The following is a 23,636-nucleotide window of genomic DNA, read 5'->3' on the forward strand; positions in this document are numbered from 1 at the left end:
CACTCAAAACCTTATTTTCCCCCCTTCCCCCCCCCCCCCCAAATACAAAAACACTTTTCTGTTGAACCAAATCTATATTCGATACCAGGAAATAGTACCACACACTGACAATAACATAAGGAAGAAAAATAATTAACAAACACTGACTTATACCCTATTTTCATAGGGCCCTTACACTTCCAAAAATGAGGGTAATATTCTTAGCTATTATGGTCTGAATTTCAGCAAGGTAGAAAGAACAGCCGAGAATGGCAGAAAATAATACAACACTAGAACATTTTCAGCACCTCCACAGTACTATATCATGCGCTATGTGTCTTCAATTTTTTCCCAGGAAGCTGCTACCAAGTTTAGAATTTTATTTAGGCATACTTAAACTCAATTTAAAGATCCCATTTATCCAAGATTTAACCAGGTCAGATCACAGTTAGGAGTTTATACATATCATGACATATTATCTTACTTAGAAATAAGATAAAAACTAAGTAACTTAGTTTTAATAAACTGATAGTAAGACTGAAACAAAATCCATGGAAGTTGCTCATTAAACAATAGAACCATATCAGCAACACAGTTGGTGACAGCTTATTTTTCAATATTTTCTTTTAATTTTACTTCTGCATCTAACTCAGAGCTGGGGAGAAGTATTTCAGATTTCACACACAACCACAGGTGTTTTCCTTTCAGTAGTTCATCTGACATTTCTATTTGATTCTCATATTATCATCCACATAAAACAAATTATATAGCATCACACATCTGACATTACTTATGTCCTAAAGATTTGGCTGGTGTTACCTCTTCTTTGCCATTGGGAAAAAAAAAAAACAACCAACCCACCCCCCACCCCAAAACACATTAATTTTCTCATTGCCTGAAAAATGCATACACTTAAAATCAAATGTATTTTATTTTAAGGCAATAACAGCTGAGCTTTCCATGATCCTGCTCCAGCATTCATCTTACCAGGTTTCATGATATCATTAAACCCATTTGTCACAAAACAGAACATCAGGTCCATGGGTGGGCATTCTTCACTGTCCTGCTACTTCCAAGGTGATCTGATCTGCTGCGTGGCTAAAACCTCTTCTTAGGGAGACTTTTCCAAATAGCAAGAACAAGATGATCAGAGCTGATCATCTCTCATCACTCCAAGGTACCAGGCTCCCTGACCTCAGTGTAGTCACCTTGTTCACCCACCCTTCTCCCAGGATGTCAACTCAGTCACCCTAAAAACCACAGCAAAGCTCCTTTCCCCCAGCCCTTCACTAGAGAGAAGGGCACTAGTACCCAAATAAAGGCAAAAGGGAAAATATCTTCAGTGCTAATCACTCATCATTTGGTATCCATTTACAATACGGACAGCAATTGACCAGAGAGAAGAGGGGAGCAGCTGGATGAAAACAGAGATGCTGCAGTAGGGCTGGCTCACAGAAAGGAGATCACCGGGCTGGATACTGAACTGAACACAGCGCACAGGAATTCTCCAGCTGCACAAATGACCTACAATTCCAGTTCTCCGAGCTGCTCACCACTATGCAAACTTTTCCAATTTGAACTCTAAGTCCAATTACCTCTGCCTTTGCTAATTGCCCCTCAAAGAACTAGCCAGGCCAGTACCAAGGTCCCTGTGCTCGCACAAACACGCACGCATGGTGGCAGGTTGCAGGCAAACTCAGCAGTTCACCACAGAAGTTACCCACAGGAGCACTTAATGGGAAACATACCACCTGAAGCATATTCTATTTGCATTAACCCATTAGCTTAACAGAGAAACTGCTGCCAGCATTATGCAGTTCACTAACTAGCAGGGAGTGCCCGAGTACATCATGACAACCCCAGCGGTATCGTAATCCTTTGAACCACACCACGTCCATAATGATACCTGTCAATATTTTGATAATGAAATTAAAGAGTAACAGCATAAGCAACCACACAATAAAACATTCACTATGTCATAAGGGAAAATATAAATTGGTTTCCCCAGATAATCAAGAAAACCATGACTTCATACCAAGGTATATTTTTGAACAAAATAAGTTGAAGTGTGCCACATTTCTTCATTTGGATGCTTTAAAAAGGAGATTGTATTTAAGTTCTCTAATCATTTGCTATTTTCTCCCTATTTGCTGTGGATTTCTGTAATACCTTAAAGCACTGCAGTTTTCCAGACCCCCATTATAAGAAAAATTCAATAGGTTTACTTACGCATTAGGTTGTAAATGTGCTTTTCTGCAACATGTTCCGTAAACAGCTTTATAAGGTCATCTTTTAAGTCTCTGTTAAGCTTGGTTTCTATGTAAAATTTATTCTGGAAAATAAGAGAGAAGTTTTCAAGTTTGCTTTTCATAATAGCAAATAAAGTAAGCTTACTTTTTCCATGAATAAAAATAGTTCAAAATTTAAGGCTGTAGAATATTTGACCTGTAAAATGCTTCCTTGGTGACTGTATTTGTACTACATAGAACATTCCTAAACAACAAAAAACCATGTATTTAAAATCAAGAATGCATGTGGTACTATTGGTAACAAAACAACTTACATACATGTGCACCTTTTTTTTTCCTTTATATCTAAAGATATATCTCCATGTCAATCCAGACTGGGGAGTTTGTGGAAAAATAATTTCATTTTAGAACTTTATAAATGGTCTAACACCAAAATATGGCTGGACATCATGTTTATAACAAAAGACAACATTTTTACCAATTTCTAAAAGTGATTAAGCCATTAAAATAGGTATGTTACAATAATAAATTGTCAGTACAGCTATCCACTTCTGTGTTTCAGCTATAATCTCAGACGATAGATACTCAGAATTAATCAACTGTGGAAATAAATTATACGTACAAATCTATACCTAACTCAACTATATTAGAATTTTAGGATTCAGTTATCTTGATACACTCAGCATTAATAATAAATTCACTTCTTCAACCCTCAAAGGAAAGTCTATTCATGAGTTCCTTGAGGGCCTCTATACCTAATGTACCCAGTGGTGTTATTCCTCAGCTCCCAGCCTGCAATTAATAGTAAGATTTCTTGTCTGTATCTTCTTCATAGGTGGATTTTAAATGCTGGAAACAATAACTGTTTCAAAGTAAATCTCCTATCGTTACAACCCTACCATGGACGTAAAATGACTGAATTCATTTGGACAACTTGTATAAGAGTTAAACAGATACAGTAATAAAAAAATCAGCTTAATAAAAAATAACGTACTGGAACACTTATCTGAGAGATGTACTAGAGGAAGGGATATCTTAAGGGAAAAAGGTTTTTTTCACACTTTAAACCAAGTTGTTCTCTTTTTGCTAAAGCATTTAACGTAATTGAAACAAACCCTCAGAACACTATTACAGCAATCTTTACTTTTTTTTGTGAAACCCATTTTCTTGGCCATACCAAAACTATACACATACCGTAATAAATTTCAGTGGTTTCTGTATGGACAGTTTTCAAGGCAAGCATTCAGCAGCGGTTATTTACCTTTAAGGAAAACTGAGCCTGTTAGAACAAAGGCAATCCAAGGGCTGAATGCATGCCCCTGTTGAAGCTTAGGTTTGTTGCAGTGATGGACAACAATCTTAAAAAGATTTTTTTTTTTTAAATTCAGTAACTTCCAACTGCCAGTTCCCTCCCAGAAGCTCCCCTACCTGTACAGGTTTTATCAAGGGCTATTACTCTGTTGTTTCCCCCTCACCTGGGCTTGTCCTTTGAACAGAGATTGAGGGAAAGGCTCTGCAGACAGAATAACCTGTCTTGTAAGAAAGAGACTAACTTCATTTACAGTATTTTTGGTCAATGTTGCAATTACCATTGCAACAGAAATTCACACCACCATGCTACAATTTTCCATCAGACCTAACTTCCTAATCCATTTCCACCTCAAGCTTCCTGACCACATACTACCATGTACCCACTGGTGCAACACACAGGAGTGACCAGAGCATCTCAGCGCAAGTCTACAGACCTGCATCAAACCCAACAACGCCAATCTACTGATTCATATGAACTGACAGATAAGATGCACCTGGCCAAGGAAATAACTTATTCTGTTCCCTTCCCAGCCTCCAGACCCTCATATATTAAAAGCAGCTGGCAATGACGTGCAAACTTTGATGCTTTCTTTTGTTTAAGAGTTGGAAAGCCTATATCTTAAGTTTCAAAAGTAGAAAAGTGACAACAAAAACAACCCCAGTAGTTTCAAGGAGAAGAGTTACAACACAGTACTTATACACAGAGGAACTGTAAAATACTCGCATTTGCTCACCTGGAAACACCTTTACAAAAAGATGTTACAGTTGCATCGCTTTAAATAGACAATGAAAAGTCACCTAACAAGTACTTCATTTCCAGTCCACTGCTGAAGGGAGATAGCAGAAGAGCTCTCACCTTCCCAATTCTTGTTAGTGGAAAACCAGGAAGATTTTCTGTATAAGATGTCACTACCTAGGCTTTACCAGTATTTCCTGAAAAGTGCGCCAAGTCACCTAAAAGTCTAACTGACAGGTAAAAGGTAAACAGATATCAATAACTGAGGAAGTCAGATATGATATAAGCATTTCCTCTACAAAACATCATAAAGCAAACTAGCAAACGTTAAAAGACATAATTGTGTTAATATTAAGTCAAAATCAATACATACTTGAAAAAGTATGAGTACTTACCTCATCTACATATACTCACATATATTTGTGTATACAGACACTCACAAAATGCCTTCTAGCTGATAAGCAATGCAGTGCAATACCACCCAGTTAGAACAGTAATATTTTAGAGGCAATGAAAACATTCTTAGCTACCCTAAAACCACAGTGCTCAAAGATTAGGTTCATTTCATGCCACAAGATAAATATAATTAACAACTGAGAACCTATTATTAAAAAATATATCATCTAAACACTGATTTTTTCTTCAAGTAGAAACATGATATTTATTCATTCATGTGTGCAGCATACTGTGATATGTTCAATCTGTAAGCATACAGAATAACCTCATTTATATTTACAAAGCAAAGAGTTACTCACTAGGAATTATTCTTAGGAATAAAACATTGAGTCCTAAGCTGACTTCTAGTTTAATTTGCTTCATCTGAAGTTACACCCCAGAACTTCTGAAGGGACTTAAACCCACAGAGCTTTGGAGGGACAAAAGTGCTTTGGGCCTCCATCCTTTCTTGATAAGTCCACTGTAACAGCATAAGACTGAAAAAAAAACAACCATCACCATGTGAAAAAGGAAATCATTAGCACTCCTAGCAAAAGAAGGAAAAAGAAAAACTCAATTGCAAAGTCAACCCTCTTGACTATCACTCAAGATAAGCTTTGAAACACCTTGGTCACCATACACAAGCAGGTTAAGAAAGCACCTTTCTTGTATTCCCACCATTCACACACAAGAACATGGTTTGGTGCATATCAAGATAAAGAGAAGTTCTGCTGCTGATATCAAAACACAGAGGGCTAAGCCTAAGGCAAAATACTCTGTCTTTTTTGGCCACCAAGGGACAAACACACATTCCAGTTGTACAAAAAAAAACTTTAGGTTTTCTTTTGCTTCATAGATTATTTTTTTTAAATATTAAAATGCCTATTAAAAGTTTTCCTAAGCAGCAACATAATTATCCTTTCAGAACAGTTTATCAGTGCAACTCAACAGCTTTGGAAACTCCTGATGAAAGCAATCACATCACTGACTTTTTATTAGAGATGGCAGGGCTTTCCTTTTTTGGTAGAGTTCAACAACTTTGTCCTCTTCACTTAAAAATACATTGAAAGTATCTATTAAAGTAACTGCAAAGCTCTAATTTATACTGTAGAATAATTAGGCTTTCACCTCTTGCATTTGTTTTTTAATTGTATTTCCTTCTCCAAATAAAGGAAACTGCTGCTGCTGTATGAGAGAAAACTTGATTAGATGCTACAATGTAAAATTGCAGGAGTGGCTGTACGTAAAAGTACTTCCAAATGCATACAGAAAAAACTAAGAGAGGAAAACATTTTTCATCCTGACTTCTCCGGAGATGTTCCGCATCATGCGCAACACTGATTAATAAATTATTTCAGAGAAAAAGTATGAGACTTAATTTTACATTAGCCTTCAAAATCAGCCAGAACAGTATTACATTTGGCAGCAAGAGGAACTATCATGTAAGTCACTAACTCTCCGACCTAACGTGAATTAAGCCACTTAAATGAGAAAGTGTTTGCAGTATCAGAGTTTTATTGCCTGAACAAATCATTAGTCATGCTTTAAAGAAACTTCTCCTTTAAAATGATACAGTACTTCCATTCTACTTTGTTCTCAAATAAAAAAAACACCTATTTAACCATTCATTTTACAGGTGTTTATTACTCATTAACCATTTTTATTATGTTCTGATGTCAGTCAGACTCAAACTCTAAAAAAAGAAATGAAGGTGTACAGAACACTCATTTGAAGATACAAACACCATATCACAACTGTCTGCAAAGCAAGATATGGCAACCTATTCAGCAATTACATCTGGTCTGGTCATAGAGACAAAGGTTATAATGGTGAAACCTGTCTGTGTGTCTAAAAATATTTTTTAGACATTATTTACTGCAGTCTTAATCATTAAGGATAGATTTTGACCTCTGTGATGGAAAAAACTTAGTGACAGATCTGAGCACTCAAAAGTACACACCTGAACAGCTTCTCAGTTTGTAAATGGATATTAAATTGTGAGACTGCTTAATCACTTGCCTGCAATAAATGAGTCAGGCACACACAGGTGAAAAAAATGGGTTACATCTGAAAATATGTGAATGCAACAGGGCAAAAAAGTGTCTTCCTAGTTTTTCCCAAACATTTCATGATAGAAAAAAAATGAAAGTCATGGCCAGGAACACATCCCTTTGCTACAGCTTCACTTGTAAGCTATGGACTTCATTCTGGATTAACTGATAAAGAGTACTTTAGAAGACACCCAGTTCAAGAAAGGCAAATCCCTCTTTTAATGCAACAAATCAATACGGTGAAAAGGCTATGCTGAAAGACTGTAGCAAATTACCTGGTTTCAGGTGCATTCACTGAAACATAGGAGATGTCAAACTCTGGCAAGCTATCAGTTAGGATAATTTTAAGGAGCTCTGGGTTTATTTAATTTAAATAAGTTTAAAGCTTTTTTTGTTTAAAAAAAGTTTCTTTACCAATAAATACTTCCTTTAGTTTTTATTTCAAAGTGATGCCAATGTAAGGACGGTTTCTGGGAGAATGGCAAATTTCAAACTTAAATTATTCATTACCATTAAAAAAATATCAGTAGAAGTCTTGGCACTTCGACAAAACCAATGCAAATTATAAACTTCTTCAGGAGGTATAGAAGACTTCATATACTACAAAATCAGCACAACAAACACGTATAGCCAAAAGTTTCTGAACCTCTGCAAGTATGCCTGACAGCGCTATGAATGTCAGTTTGTCTTCAACCAGTCAACGCTCTAAATTGTTTTACCAAGTGACACAGACATTCCCAAGATACATTTCTTTGTCTTGTTTGAATCTGTGCAATTTAAAAGCAAGAAATAGTCAACTCTGTAGCCTGCCCAAATTACCAAGCCAACATAAAACAAGCCAATGAACTATCACTGTTCATAAACATATAAATAATGACCTAACTGTTTGGGAAGGTATTTTTACAATCAAAGTAAAAACCATTCCCCCCCCTCCCAGGAAAGAAATATTAGGGCAGAAAACAATGGCAAAACTCTACATTTAAAAGTACAGCTTCCCCTTCCTCTCCCCACGCAGCTTGATCAGTACTGTTATGAGGTAGCAAAACCAAGTATGAATCGTGAGTTCTACAAGTTAAAAATCATTATAGGTGCATTTTATTCTTTTCACTTTCAGTCAGCATCTTGTGTATGGACATACTTTATTTGAAAAGAATTTTCTAAAACTTACCATATATATGAAAAGAGGCACAATGCTCTGCAATGCTCCCATATACTGTCCAAGAGCTACGTTAAATCTTTCAATATAGAGATCTGGAGGGCTGGCCTGCAAGAAACCGTAAAAATCAGGTTGTAATTTGAACAAGAGAAAGATCTGGAACAGCATGGGCTATGCTTTCATAGCAAACTCAAAAACTACAGAGTCTTTGATACTCCACACAAAGCAAGCCACACATCATTCCAGAGTTTCTGCTATAACTCCCTCCAGCAAAAACAGTTTTCTTCAGTAACCGGTTTTTGCCTATGGCTATATGTCACTGCCCAGCAAAAGGTCCATTCAGTCACAAATACAGTATGCCTGTAACAAACTAGCTATAGCATATATGCAAGTAAAAACACTTACTAAAGACCAGCCCTTCATTTTGAAAGAACTGTCATGCCTAGAATCCATAACCAAACTTCATGAAGTGCTGTGGTGTGTGCTCCCACCCCACTGCAGGCTTTTACTCTGAGAAAGCAGTGGCATTAAGCTGCTGCTTTGCATCTGAGCTGGCAAGCGGCACATCCTCCAGCTCCAGGGAGCACTGTCCTTCACAGAAAACATTTTTAAGTTTTTGCTAGGTCACCTAAGGTAAGGCAAGTAAGTACTCAGGGTGTTGAGTTGGAGGGACTACAAAGCAATGTCTTCAGATAGAGCTCTGCGTCTGGTGTCCTGCACACCAGATCAGGCCCATGGAAATCCACGGCAGTGCTCCACCTCACAGCATTACCCTGGAGCCAGCCCCAAGGAAAACTTTGCTACGCAAAACCTGAATGTGTCAGCTTTCTGATAGGCCTTGCAGAGCCCACAGCAACACTGCTATTTTCTGTGTACAATACGATCTTTCCCAAAGAACGAAATAAGGAAGCTAAAGAGATCTGTTCTGCAGCAGCAAAGTTAAATTGAGAAGGGAAGCAGAAAAATGGAAGGCATTAATGACCATTTCTTTTACAGCTATTTATTTGGAGAGATGCAGGGGGGCTGCGTTAGCGCATTCAGGAGTGCACTTACACACACCCAGAAACAGAAGCGGAGCTGGAGTAACGTGCTCCCCTGCTATCCCCCTCTCCATCCCAACCCACCCACATACAGTGCTCTGCCTCTGGCCAAACTCCTGCTTTCCCTACTATGGTCTTTTCAGAGGAGGGGGTAGGTAGCTGCCTAAGTTTCTACTGTTCATATACACATACACACCTACACACACCCAAGAATGAAGTTTTGCTTGCTAATGAGAAGCAAAACTACTCTTCCCTTACACCATTTTCCTCTGACAGTGCCAAGCCAGAAGAGGATGGAGGATGCAGCAGTGACTGGGACCTTGCAAGAAAACAAGCTTGAAGACTTTTATAAAGCCAAAGCACCTGTGGCATGAGAAACTCTCAAGGCTAGCTGCATCTCAATCACCTTATCGGAACTTAAAGCTCTTATCTTTATGAAGCAGATTTTTTAGCATTTGTATGGACATTCACAAGGCGCCCTAAGAGAACAGTTAGAATTTACGTTGACTTTTTGCTCTATCAAGTATTCTAAATATTTTTTTTTCTCCTTTAAACTAGCTTTTTTTGCCTCCCTCCTTAATATGCTTAATGGACACGTGGGTAATTTTCACTGCAAACACCGATACAGAGCAGGCGTTTCAGAATCTGGCAAAGGAATAGAGAGTATTAATCCGTATGCTGTTGCCAAAAGTTATATATGGTTTTTTGATCCATAAGCTTTTAATCTTATTGCAGAGAGTTCTCAGGGGTGGCCAAACAAATTTTAGTTCAAAATGCCAACAATGTATAAAAGTGGCTATGAACTCCAATGACTTCCTCTTATATGTAGTTACATATATAATTTGCTGCAAATAACATGCAATGAAATCTGCATTTCTAAGCAGTATATATTCCTGCTTCACTCCTTTCTAACCTCAACTTTAAATCTGATTTACACTGATTTGTAAATACTTGGTATACAGCTTCTAAGATTAAAGAAAAAGGAAAATTCTACTTCAAAGAACATGTCAGACAAAAGGAGACAATAGCCTGACACAGGGCACCACTCTTCTCTCACACTGACCACTGACAGTCTGCACTTTTCATATAACAAAATAAAAAAATAAGAAAAACAACCACCAAAAAAATCCCCACCTCCCAACAACAAAGAGAGACAGAAGTTGTCTGAACAGTATGTGATTTAATCCCACAAAGAGACTCTAGGAAATTATATACCGCCAGTCTGCCACCCTTTTACAGGGGACATTAAGGATCAATATCTTTTTCCTCCACTGAAGATGAAAACTCTGCTAGCTCACCTCACAAAATCTGTCACATGAAGGAAGAGATTTTAAAAGAGAGAACAACAACTGCACACCCAGCTGTATCCTGAGAACAACTTCAAGTGTCTTTTAACGGAAGAATCTGTTGACCACCACCACTTTGCAACCAAGCGGAAAACAACTACTCTAGATAAAGACAAAAAACGCCAAGAAAAGTCCTGACAGCTTCAGCGGAAGCACTCACTGCTGTCAGACAAATATCAGGCCTCGGTCTTAACCTCTAGAATGCAAAATCACAGTGTTCACTGCTTTGTCAGCATAAGATGTTACCTTTCAGTTTTATTTTCCTGAATGTGTTTCCTGTAAAGCCTCAATAGTCAAGAAACTAACAGGAAAGCACTCACTACCTGACTCTGTTTAAAAAAAAAAAAAACAACAACAACAACAAACAAAAAACAAACCCCAAAGAGCTCCCTGAGAAAACCAACTCCCCTCAATTATTGCTTGACTTGTAAACTAACAAAAAACCCAAGCCAAAGAGAAATCAATAATATTATTTTCACATCTTATCTATGAATTATCATAATCTGTGTGGGGAAAACAGAACCACCTGTTTTCTGTTCATTAGGGTGTTACTGTGTGGCTGCTCAGAACTGCTAGACTGAAATCAATTACTTCTTTGAGCATAGGAACTTTCTCCACATCTCTACATTCACATTAATAAGACAGTAACTGGAGTGGGACTAGCTTTATAGCAACTACATGAACTTTATAAAAGTGCGTGGCATCAAATTCATGAGTAAATAGATGTTGCTAAGATTTTTCTATTAAATGGCCATCAACTGAGTAGAACTTGCATTTAAAAATCTGTATTTATTCAGCTACAGCTATTATAAAAAAAGAAAGAAAATGTTAGGCTGATGTTGTTCACTCTTGGTCTTAGTCCAGAAAAGAAACACGTACGTTTAGCTGTTTTAATTACGGGGGGAGCAGAATTAAGAATGACATTTGCTTCTTAGAACCCCCCAGAAAATACTAAGTCTTTAAAAACCACTCCTCTCTTACCTGAGGGATGTATTGCAGAAGCTATTCAAAGAAAGAAAGATATACTGCTAGCCTAAAGTTTTCCAGGAAAGAGGATCATTTGATCCTTCACTCCCCATCCTGAATCCTACGAAAATGTAAAATCAGTTTGGTTTTTTATGGGCTAGTTTATTTTTGTTGTTTGGGGTTTGTTTGTTTGTGTGTGTTTGGTTTGTTGGGATTTTTTTATTAAGACACCCTATATGGGGAGACAGCTTAAATTCTCCCTAACATTTGCTCTCAATCTACCATGCATAGGGATAAGAACAGTTTTTCAGTAGCAACTATATAGTGCGTCTGTCCACGGGAGCACCAAACGTTTGGTCAGGTTTCTCAAATCATGATGCAGTTGCATTTGTTTAACATCTTCAGCTTTCTTTTGAGTTGACTACTTATTGGCATAAAATACAATGGCTGCTGTTAAAAGCTGATGTTCAGGACATAATTCAATCTCTTTACAGACTGTAGTGGTCATCTCAGCACCAACAGAAATGAGAAGTTCCAAGAAAACACATTCGAGAAAGGATGCCATGTAAGACAGACATGTTTTGTTCAAACAAAACAAGCAATTAGAGACCCAGTATACTACATTACCCTTCCCTTATTTGAAATCTAATATCTAGGCATTTCAGTGTACTTGTGGGCAAGAAACTGTATACATGAAAAAGATGTGGGCTTTTTCAGTTTGAATGTCATTCTTTGGCTGAACATATGAATGAAACCAGAAGACATGCTGCTGGCTCAAGACAACTCAGAAACAGCTCACAAGGAAGAGTGACAACAGTTCTTTGCTTGAGGAACACCAAAGTTAATCTGTTCATGAAGAATCATCTGGCACAATCAGCAACATATCCAGTAAAGCTTACATTCATATGTTGAATGAACAATTCCATTTTCCTGGGAACATGCTCGCTGACAAAATGCCAGCATACATGCTGCAGCATCTTTCCCATGCCTGCCAAACGAAAGGGAGAACAGCTATGACTACACAAATTAACCTGCTATTCATGTAAGCGGTCTGAGTCTCTTAAACCAGTTTTTATTCTTTCTCAAGAAAATGTAATTTGTTTAATTTGCCTTGCAGACAATTTATGTGATACCCAGGTCTACCTCACTAGACAAAGGTACAACTAAAAATCTTTACAAAAAACAGGCGTCAAGCCTAAGTACAAAGACTGACTGCGTCTTCCCGTTCAAGTCTGCACTCAAAGCTGGCCAAAGCTGTACAGTATCGTGACATACTCACACAGAATTGTCTTAGAGCAGGGTAGCAGAAGGCGGCCACGTTTTCATTTCCACTCTACATGTTTGTAAAACAAAACTACATTGTACCTAAGGAACATTAACATCCTGTTTAATAGAAAAGGATCTTAAGATTTCTTACTATCTAGTAAAAACATCTTCATTTCTGCCATATTTACTTATACCTTTCTGTAATTGCATCAGGGCCTGCAGCACCCAGTGTAGTGTGGCAAGGAACTAAAAATGACTGCAGGGATACAAGCCCTTCCAAAAAGCTGCAGGCAAGGGTGCTTTGCTCAGGTTAGCTTCCTCACATCAATGCCATTTATAGTGGCAATTCTAGCAAAACAGTGACCCCTACCTCAAGTCAAAAGCCATCTTTTTGATATGCACACATTTCTAGTACTTCTGCTTTCTGCCCTCTGTGTTGTAATACCGATCATTCATTTAATCTGATTCAATTCAGTGTGATTCACAGTAGTAAAGGCTTGTTTCACATAAAATTAAGCAAATGTTCCCCCAGCAAAACAGATGGATAAATGCCTATGGCACTGGATGTTCGGATTCCCCCCCCCTCCCCTTTTAAATATTATGGACCAGATTAATGGCCAGTCTGAGTCTCTTCTTTAAGAAATGGACTGTCGATATTAACAGAACATGCTGTTGACTCAAATGGCCTTTAAGAAACACTAGTGGTTGAACATGCTTAGTAAGAAAAGAGTTAGGACATGCAAGTTCTCAGTTTCAATTTTCCACGTCTATTTCTGATCTTTTCTAAAGGCAGAACATAAAGGCAGCAGATTTGTTCTCTACATAAGTGTCTGAGAAACCACTGCAACTATGGAAATTATTTCAGGGAACCAGACTTCAAACTAACGAGAGCTAATGTGAGTGTTATTTCTATGCTACAAGAGATGAGACATGAATCGTGAAGGCAGCTCACTACTGATTTAGCTAGCAAGTCAGGCAATGCCCACACAAACAGCATAGTAAGAATGGGCTTCTTCACATGGGTGGGGTATATAACCTAGTCTCCCATTAGTACATTACTGAAGTCTAATCATAACTTCATTAGCAATCTGTTTTACTAAGTTTACACAAAAAACAGCCACAGGTGATGTTGTCAAAATTTCTCTCTTACAAACTGGCGTAACTGCTCAGTTACAATATAGCACTATATAAAGGTAATGTAATCATCAGCGCACCTTGGAAGGAAAGCAAAATGTATCTACAAAGCAGTCTGGGGTAAAGTTACCTTAAAGTATATTACCTTAAAGTATAAATATCAAGAAGTGCTATGAGGTGGTGCCCAGTATATAACTCTGCCCACAGTCAGAAGTTCACTTTTACCAGTCTCTCAAAGCACTACTTGGATGCACTTTTATACCACCCTGGCTGTATGCAAAGCTCACAAGGTAAACGTAACAAGACACTTAAGCTTCATGCTTTAACTCCTATAATCAGCAGAAATACTGGAAGTTACACAACTGTTTTTAAAAGACAAACAAGGAAGTTCAGAACCTAATCTGAAGTTTGGAGTAAGGCATCTATATTTAACAGATTAATGTTTCAGAAAGAGTTGGGGCAGTAAGTGACAGGCTTCTCACCACTGGATGGCAAAACTCCATATAATCACAGGGGACGAGTGAAAGGTAAACATGAGAGAGAAAAGAAAAAGGAAAAGGCAAGGAAGGAACAGATTGCCCACAACAGATATTGCTGACATTTTTAAGAACAGATGGCAACCAAAAGTGACATGATGCAAGGTTCCCAGAGATCTGGCACTCCTCAAAATAGTGGGATGGCTTTTACAATAACCTGACTCCGACGCATATTCTTCCAAGGAAACAATAGGCGAGAAGATATTTGCATACAATGCACAGACTGGTTTGAGAGCTGTCAAGACAGAAGGCTGAGAAGTTGTAAGGATTAATATGAGGCAGGATAGCTTTCTGGCATTGCACAGTGAAGACTTTAAATCTCCAGGTCCTGGGGCCACACGACCGCCATGCAAAATTTTCTACCAACACCAGTGACTGCTCAGTTCAGCCATGTTCATAATAAAAAAATACTGTTCTTAATAATAAAAAAGATAACACATACACATACATATATATTTCAAGACATACTAGAGGAGAAAAACCCAAAGCCCTCTGGAGTGTTCAAGAGCCAAAGTACACTATCAACAATTGCATCCAAATTTAATCCAATGCTTTTTAGACAGAATTTAAGCAAGAAATCCTGGTGCTTTAGCTCTACTACTTCTGTTTGATTTAAAATAGAAACAACACAAGCAAACCAGTGTTTATTTACTCAGAGACTGATTCTCACTTATTAACTTCAAGGACCATAAAAATTAAATACAGTTAGTGAATTCAACTGTTTCTGGTCAAGACAAAAAGGAAAAAATCCCAAACCAAACAACACACACACAAACAGAAAACAATAGATCCCTTTTTCTAAAAATTAAAGAAAATGGTGCAACATGACAAAAAACTGCTTTCCAGCTCTAAGTCATTTCCTAAAGGAATTAATGAGATTATTCTAAATAAAATTAAAATATTCCACTCCACTTGCACAAAAAAGCTACTTTTGTCATGGGCCAGCTCAGTGCCTCAGTGCATTTTGATTTGGCAATGCTCAAAGTACTTTCCAGTGTCTTTTGCTGAAAAGATATGTAATGGGCAGAGTACTTGATTTTAGATTACTTCATCACAGTGCATAAATTAAGCCAGAAACACTAGTACATAATGCAAATACAGTTTTATTCATTTTAAAAAGAGATGTATTTAATTTGAAAGCATATGCCTATGTATCCACCTTACCTTATACATGTGAATGACTCAGCACTTACCCACAAAAACAGCCATCATTATTTTAAACCACAACATAATGGGCTCTGCCCATTACCAATAAAATGTTTCCAAATAAAGCATCTTGGAAAAAATCATCTGTATACTACAGGCTTCAGAGACCTCAAGACAACAGGAAACATGTTCATTTGTGTTATCTGCAGCCACCCATTATTTTTTTTAAGCACACAAATTCCAAAATTCTGATCACTTAAGAATTAGGGAAATTTAATTCTAAATTACTAGAAGCTCCACATGGCAAAACTCAGACTTACTAATGCAGAGAAGCTGGTCAGACACTGATTGCATGAACACAAGGCAATCCTTGCTCAGAGTCTCTCTGTAACTGAAACAGCCTGAAGAGCGCATAATTTACTTACACACATAATAAGGAGGGAGCTAGAAACGTCTTGGGATATAGGAGGCCCCATCTCAAAGAGCTGATGGTCTGATGACAAGCAATTTATCTCATTTAAATGTACTATTACTCGGCAGGCAACGTTCACTGCCCTTCACCCAATATCTAACATGCAGATAATACATCAGCCCACCCACATTTTCATAATGCCTCTGCCACCACTGAAAATTAATTTTTTTTGAGGTGAAAATCTGCAAAGCAGACCTTCAGGAATGCATGTGGCAACAGACACCAACGCCACACAAGCTGTCCTGCAGTCCAGAAGAGCAGAAGTCACACAGGGGACGACCAGGGAGTGTGTGCATGTCCCTGTGTGACCGTGAGGCCCCAGCAGCAGCGCCTGGGACACCCACCACTCTGTCATCTTTCTGTGTGGCATTCACTGCAGGAACTCCCTGTATTTATTTCCCCTGTATTTATTTGCTCTGCTGTTTGCTTAGCCCTCAGCTTGCCTGACCAGCTGGCCTCAGCTGAAGTCAGCAAACTCCAGCAAGGCTAAAACCATGCAAGAGCAAGTCTGACCAGTCCCCTGGGATGTTCCCACTTCCAGTGTTCAATAACTGACAGTTTTACTGCTTTTGCTGTTGCTGAATGGTTCCTGTAGGAAACAGCTTGCTCTGGCATGTTGGTTACATGCAGATATTCTGCAATCTACCTGCCATTAAACTGTTGCGCTTGCACACAAAGTTGCTCGACTTGTCCCGAATAAGACATAGCATTTGCCTGCCGCTTCAGTTTTCATGTTCATTGGCTTTCTCACACAAACCAACATTCCTGCTTACATTGGGCTACATTTAAACCTCTGCCAATTAAACAGAACTCTACAAACAGATTAATTATTGTTGTCAGGTGGAATGAGCTTATGTCAGAGAAAGCAGAACACCACATATTGTACATTAAAAGGCTTCACATACATAGCTTTTTTATTGTTTGCCTGCATGAACCAGAAAATTCCAAATGACCAACATTTACAAAGTAATTTTTTGTTGTTGTTAGGGTAAAGACCTAGCACCACATTTTCAACGTAAAACCCAAGTGACTGAGTGTCACCAAAATGTATTAAGATCAAGAGCTATCAGGATAATAAAATATACTGTAGTAAAGTGAAAATTTCACAACTGAGAGTTGAAGTGGTTTCTTTACAGGACAATTTTCTGAGGTTTACTTCAAGCAGCTCAAAAAGATGGATTTACCATCTGAAACCAAAGTCATGTTCACATCAGACAAAACACATGTAATACACCCAAAGATGATATCGTGTTATATTACAGTCCTCTTGCCACCTGCCACAAGGTGTGTCTAACCTACATAAGGGAACTTTTGCAAGACAAAGATTGCATTAAATAGTTGTCCCTATTCTTTCAACAGCTGATGGTCAGAAGGCAGCCTTGGTTTTAGGTAGAAGTAGTTAATGCACATATGTGCTAAAGCAAACTTCAAAAGCAGCTGCCTCAGTTTTGGAACTTTAGAGAGAAAAAAAAAAAAAATCAAGGACTACCACAGAGTAAAGGATTTGGGGTATTCCCAAATTCAAAGCAAAGTAATGCAGTACCATGGGATGTATCAGAACCGGCCAGACCTATACAGCTGCAATGATTTGTAGGTCTCACAATCAGAAGTGTGCAGGCTGCTCCAGCTCAGCAGAACCAAGGGAAGGCTTTATTTTAAATACTACATCCATCCACTCAGATGAATTTTTATAGAATACAGAGGCTGTCATTCCACAAGGAATAAAGAAATTTTAAGAGAAAAGAAGCAGAGAGCCTAGCTCAAGACGACCTAGTTATTTTATAGTCGAAGACTGCCCCAAAGGCCATGCCCATTAAATGCTGGGTGGTTGTTTTTCTTTATAAGGAAAGCAACAAGAGGAAAAGACTGAAATAAGCATGACGTAAGAGCAATCACAGTGCTATCTATTTTGATAGGAACACACGTTTAGGCAGAAGCACCTGATGCAGTTAAATGTAGTAAGACTGCTTTTGACTGACAAATCAGTTACCCATTGTTAAAAGCACTGAGGAAGCTGCTGTAGTTTAGGGTCCCTTTGTATCTGGCATCTCTACTTGACAGCACTGCAAGTCAGTACAGAACTCAAACATCAGTTATGGAAGTGACAAAAGCTGTAAGGAAATAAAAAAGTGTTGCTGCTACAGCAATGACAATTTCAAGAACATGTCTGAAGATTCTAGCCTAAAAGGAATTTTCAGCAAGGAACACACATGAAAACATGGATGCACAAATAAGATGCAGAGAAGGACAGGGATATACAAACTGTATTACGACTGTTGTAAACCACTGACACCTAGAGATAGGCAAGAAAAACGCAGAATAAACTGTAGCACAAAACTTTCATATGCAATAATTTCTAACTTATTTTTCACAATTCATATTTAATTCACTTCAATTTTTTTCCTTTAGATTTTCCCTTTTGTGCTGCTTTTGATGCACAGGGACCATAAAACGTTTATATAGAGTAACGCAGCGATGGCAGACATCCATGTCGTGCACAGATCACGTTTTACTGAAGCGTTTACATCCTAGATTATACTGTAGATTTCCTGTTCTTTTTTTCCTGGTCTTTGATTCTATATTACACATTCAAGTTGAGCCACTGCTCTCCACATGGTTCAGCTCTCTAAGGCTAATCAGTGCCATGCAATTGCATCTAGTAGCTGGCATTCTGTCTGACAGCCAGTTAGTGAATGAAGTACTCCACAATTTAGTAAGCTAGTATAAATCAGTCTTAACAGCAATCCCCTCCATGGGCCATCTACATGCTGCTCTGATATAATCACAGATCCCAGGAAAGACAGAATTAGATTGTGCAGCTTCTTACCTGCAGCTCCTTTGAGACTCTCTCTAAGTGGTTAGTTATCTTTTTTATTAGGTCACTATACATCTGTTCCGAATGCTGCTGGCATACACACTTATACACACAACTGCAGAAACAAATATAGGAACAAACAATGAACTTACAACAGTTTGCAATGAAGGGTAACAGACTTCAAAAATATTTTGTTCAAGTCTCAATTTAGAGGACAACAGAGTTAACTGAATGATGGCTAAACTTTTAAATATAGCCCTATGCTTGGAATGAGCTCCAGCAGGCTCTTAAGTCTCCCCTGGAGGCTCTGGTGTGTCTGTCCCAGTCCCCCTCCCCGACGCCACCATAACTTACAATGAGTTCTCTTAAGAGTTAAGAGTGCACTTCAGAACAGCCAGGATAATTCTGTCAACAGCACACTCCTAATTTTGGCTTATGTCTCTCCTACGTGACTGAAGTCTCCATTAAAATAAGCAGGCTTAATGACTATATGCATATTCTAGGGCAAAACCCCTATTAAAAGAAGGGCAACACCGACAGTCAGAGAAGTTGCACCAAAACTGTGCTAGCGTTTTAAAAAGAAACAGCAAAAGATTTAAAACTACAGACCCAAGCATATTACTCCATCCTTTGTTACTTAAATTCTGAGAAAACTCTTTTAACAACAAAGATGCAGAGAAAGAGCAACAAAACTGGAATGCTACATTCCATGGCTTGGTTGTATGAATGCTGATCTTCAGTGCTATCTTTGTTTTTAAAGAACATTTCATTGCTCTCATACTACAATGTAACATATCTGCAAAATAAGGCTATGTATTGAAAACTTATTTACAACTTTTGTAAAACAAATACCTGTATTATTTTCAGCAAGAAGTTACATTAAGGTAGTTATCATTGACAGCACTAAAACGGACACTAGCTGTACCAAGCAGCTTTTACTCCTCTTGAGTGCTTTCATTCTTTGAAGTCAGCATTTTGAAAGCTAGCTGCCAAAAGTCAAGAGGCACAAGGAAGACTTCACCTGATATCCTGGGCAAGCCAAATCTCCTGCCCACGCCCCTGTTCTGCCCCCCCTCTCCCTCCATCCCCCTGTACAGAGTACTGTGACAGCGAGCAATTTCAGCCAGAGACTGCTACTTAGGATGTGCACAAACACTATTTCCAGCAAGGTCCAGGCGCCAGACTTGAATTCTGCAGGTTTTTAATAGCACCAAAAGCCTAAAGCTATGGTACAGCAACACTGTCTGTAAGGGAATTAAAACATTCCAATTCTCTACTGAGAAGGTGGTACAATGACAAACTACAAATGTGGGATTAAAACAACCACAAACCATGGGCTATTGGAGTTTTCTAATGCAAGTGAGAGGTTAAGCACCTCCAAGCCTCCAGGGGCCAAAACAGTGCTCTCATTCAATAACTGCCACTCTCAAATTCTTCTGGAAGATTTTGCATTATTTGAAGACACTTGATTTCTAAGTAACATATTTAACACTTCTTCACCTTTTAGAAGTTTGTATCTATATCCTCTGACTATTTCCAAAGCACCACGAATACAGCATTCATCCCTATGCAGTCTTCTCATTTGGCAAACCATGCTATTTTTAAAAACCCAAAGAGTTCCCACACCTCTCCTACTATTATATTTTGAAAATAATTGAGTATCTGTAGTTTGATATTATTTAAATAATGGTCAAAGAAGTCCTGCTTCTTTCACATGAAGCCTACAAATAGATCCTATTTTGGAACAAGCACGTGCAAAAGACATTTTGGTATGATGCGCTAATAGGAAAAATACCAATTTAATTTGGATCAGAGAGAGAAACAGTGATAAGAAAAGCCAGATTTTTGTGATCCCTTACAAACCACCCAGCTAGGTAACAGCAGCAAATGGCTGTATGTTTGTTTGCTCCATAACTAACCAGTATACAGCCACTTCCAGAAATTGATTACTTTGTTAGAAGTGATGTAGCTAAACTGAATTTTAAAGTACACATCTGCTTAGTGCTACATACAATATTGCTATGCCTACTTCTGCAACACATTCTGCAGTCAAACACCAATCTTTGTATGTCCAGGCAGAGTGTGCTTACATTTTATTTGGACATTTCTATTTAGAGGTTCCTTCCCCATTTTCAGATCCTGTTTTCAGTTCCTGATTCTGGGCCGATTCTGTGAATCATCCTTGCCCTGCTATTACCCAAAAGAAGTCAGCAGCTTGTTAGTCTTTTAGCATAACCAAATGCCTTAGGAAAAGGAAGACCCAAGCAGGACATTAGAAGAGAAGCATTTATTGAGAGGGATGAAAATCTGTAAGATGTTCTGAAGAACAGCGATCTAACTACAGCATACCTTGGAGGCAGTCGTAACAGTCAGCAGAAGTACAACTTAGCTGTTCACACACCTTCCTCATCTCAAGGTTTCCTTCACATCTCTCTGTCAATATATTTAACCCTTTTAATGGGAAGTGACTATGCACAGACAGGCTTCAGACTCAAAGATTAAAACAGTCACTAACCACACTTTGATACCTTATGGGTAAACTGATCTGTGGCAAAAATCTGCACACATACCTTTGAAGTTAACTCCTAGCTTTCACTGCTGTGGATTAGAGACCTACAGTTACCACTGATCAAGTAAAATCTAGTAGTTTTGGCATTTAATTATATATTTTGAGTTTGCATTATGGATACCTCGATTCCTTTAGTTAGCACAGAAACGATCCAAAAGACCATTGTATTTTCAGCTCAGTTTCATTGTAAAAAAAAACATACAAAAGATACCTAGCTGTTTGAACCACTTCAAAAAACATCCTTTACTCAGACTAAAAAACTAGCCTAGGGAAGCAGAGAGTACCTAAGCCTCAAGTCTCCTACACACTTTCTGTAATACTCCAAGCAAGCATCATCATTAAATTCAACAAAAAAAGGGCAGTTTTTCTTCCATTCTCAATCTATGTTGTCTAGACTATAAGACAAGCAAAGGGACTAAAATAAATTTTTAAAAACCTCCTGGTTGGAAGAGGCTGTGTCAGAGAAATTACATCCACAAATATAATTTTGTAAGAAAACTTCAACTGACACACTAGCTTTATCAGTAATACTAAACTACAGACAATCTTTCATATTGGTAAAATACATGCAACAGACATCTACGCATCATTACAACACTGCATCATGTCACCCTGGTGTATAAGGGTTATCTACAAGAAGCTTAAACCTCATTATTCCTTTAATAAATAAAATTTTTGAGCAGTAAAAAGATGACAAAGATGAACTGCAGTTATCTGAAAACCATAACTCGGTGTAGATTAATTTTGCACACCTACTCTATCAGAGATTACTATCCAGATATGTTGGCTTAACTCTGACGGCTGTTTGCATGTTGGATATTTCAAGCGAGGAAAAGGATTTTGATGACTTACACTATAGCTGCACAATGTCTCTCAATTCAAATTGACCATCTCAACTAGTTACACACATGATGATGTCTGAGTCCTGATAACAGCAGTTCCAAAAGTTTAGAAAGGAAAGAGGAAGTTTATTAAAGTTTTTAAATGGAGTTAAGAAGGAAGACTAAACATCTGCCATTCTTGGATCTGGTTCCCTAATCCAAACTTTCCCAAGACAAAGCAGCTAAAAGAAAGCAGGCAGGAGACAACAGAGCTGAAAGCCGCTAAAAGGAGCAATCAGTGACCGAGCTGCCAGTGTTATTTCATAGAGTGCAACACTATGGTGAAGAAAACCAGGACAGCAGTGCTACTAGTTCTGTTGCTGGCAAAGGCCAGTACTTTTAACACCATCTTCTCCAGTAAATGTAGCAGCAGCTATCCAATTTCCACCCTGTTTACCAACATCCTGGATACCTGTCACCTACGGAACAAAAATTGCCATTTTTGCCAGTCTCCTAAGAAACTGCCAGGTCTCTAAAGCTTTTAGCATTTTGGTTTGGAGCAGTAGTGTGGTTTTGAAGCAAATCCCCTACCGTCCCCACTACTGTGCGCTAGCTTAGACTGCAGGGCAGTCCTGGTGTGTGACTAGATCCCTTTTAAAGCAAAGTAAACTGCAGCTTCAGGCCAGGTACAAATCAAGTGTTCTCCAGACAAGAATGGAGATATAAAAGACTGAACCTTGTGTCAGCGCTTCAGGCAGTCTCTAACTGCACCTGCCGCAGGATGGCTGGGCAAGGGGGAAATCAGACCAATCTACCCAATGCAAAACACACAAATGACAGTTTAAATGGATGGACCTCGGCACCAGTTGCTTCTGTTTACTTCTGCACCTCTGTTGCACCAAATTGGTTCCTATTAGACATGACAAAGAAGCGTTTGGAAACATTGTCAAACACCTACTGTGCCAGTCTCTTCTTCCCTTTGAGGAAATGAATGTTGAAACTTTAATACATTTCTTAATAATTACACTAAACAACCGTGGTGGAGCTTGCTTTAATGTTAATGTTTTCAGCACTTAGGCATTTCATTTCTTTAGCATTTACTCCTGTTAACAGGGGATGTCAAGATACATACCTATTATTCACTCATTCCAACCATTTAAACAATATTGTACTTCACATAACCTTCCCACTTTCCTCCTCATAAATACAAAATATGACATATGCATAGGCTCCAAGATAAAACAAACATTTAGTTTAAAGACAAAAAAGTAACATAACACTTAAATTATTTCCTTACCTGTATATTTGTTCATAGGAGATAGGGATGTAGTCACCAGGACTCTGAGTTAAAAGCTGATCTATGGCACTATCCAACTTTGGCCAATATGTGCTCTTATAGTCTTCAATTGTTATAACATTCATTACTACAAGAAAAAGACAAAACTACATTTAGTAACTTTAGCTAAAAGATTAAAAGCAAGTGAATGCTCCGCAATTTCAGATCATACCAATAAGCTGGCCAAAAAAACACTGGGAACAGTTCTGCTAAGATAACCTCATCTAAAACAAAAGCCCAGACTTGAATTTGTACCTTTTTATTTACAGAAA

The 23,636-nt window shown here is 38.2% G+C and overlaps 1 protein-coding gene across 4 annotated transcripts in view; it reads right to left on the reverse strand.

The window, feature by feature from the left end:
* The window catches only part of CACUL1 (CDK2 associated cullin domain 1), a 53,781-nt gene that overhangs the window by 24,742 nt on the left and 5,403 nt on the right, over positions 1 to 23,636 (reverse strand). For 3 of the 4 annotated variants that reach the window (XR_012662783.1, XM_075107272.1, XM_075107271.1), the window contains exons 2-5: positions 23,326 to 23,452; positions 18,651 to 18,753; positions 7,930 to 8,025; positions 2,209 to 2,311 (exon numbers count right to left, since the gene is read on the reverse strand). Coding sequence is in view for 3 of the 4 variants with exons in the window: in XM_075107272.1 (XP_074963373.1) it covers positions 2,209 to 2,311; positions 7,930 to 8,025; positions 18,651 to 18,753; positions 23,326 to 23,452 (429 nt within the window). In the remaining variant the exon portion in view is untranslated. The remainder of the gene's footprint in view (positions 1 to 2,208; positions 2,312 to 7,929; positions 8,026 to 18,650; positions 18,754 to 23,325; positions 23,453 to 23,636) is intronic. The other variant, XM_075107273.1, reaches the window with a different exon arrangement.

Source organism: Phalacrocorax aristotelis, chromosome 12 (genome assembly GCF_949628215.1).
Source record: "Phalacrocorax aristotelis chromosome 12, bGulAri2.1, whole genome shotgun sequence".
Taxonomy (NCBI): Eukaryota; Metazoa; Chordata; class Aves; order Suliformes; family Phalacrocoracidae; genus Phalacrocorax; species Phalacrocorax aristotelis.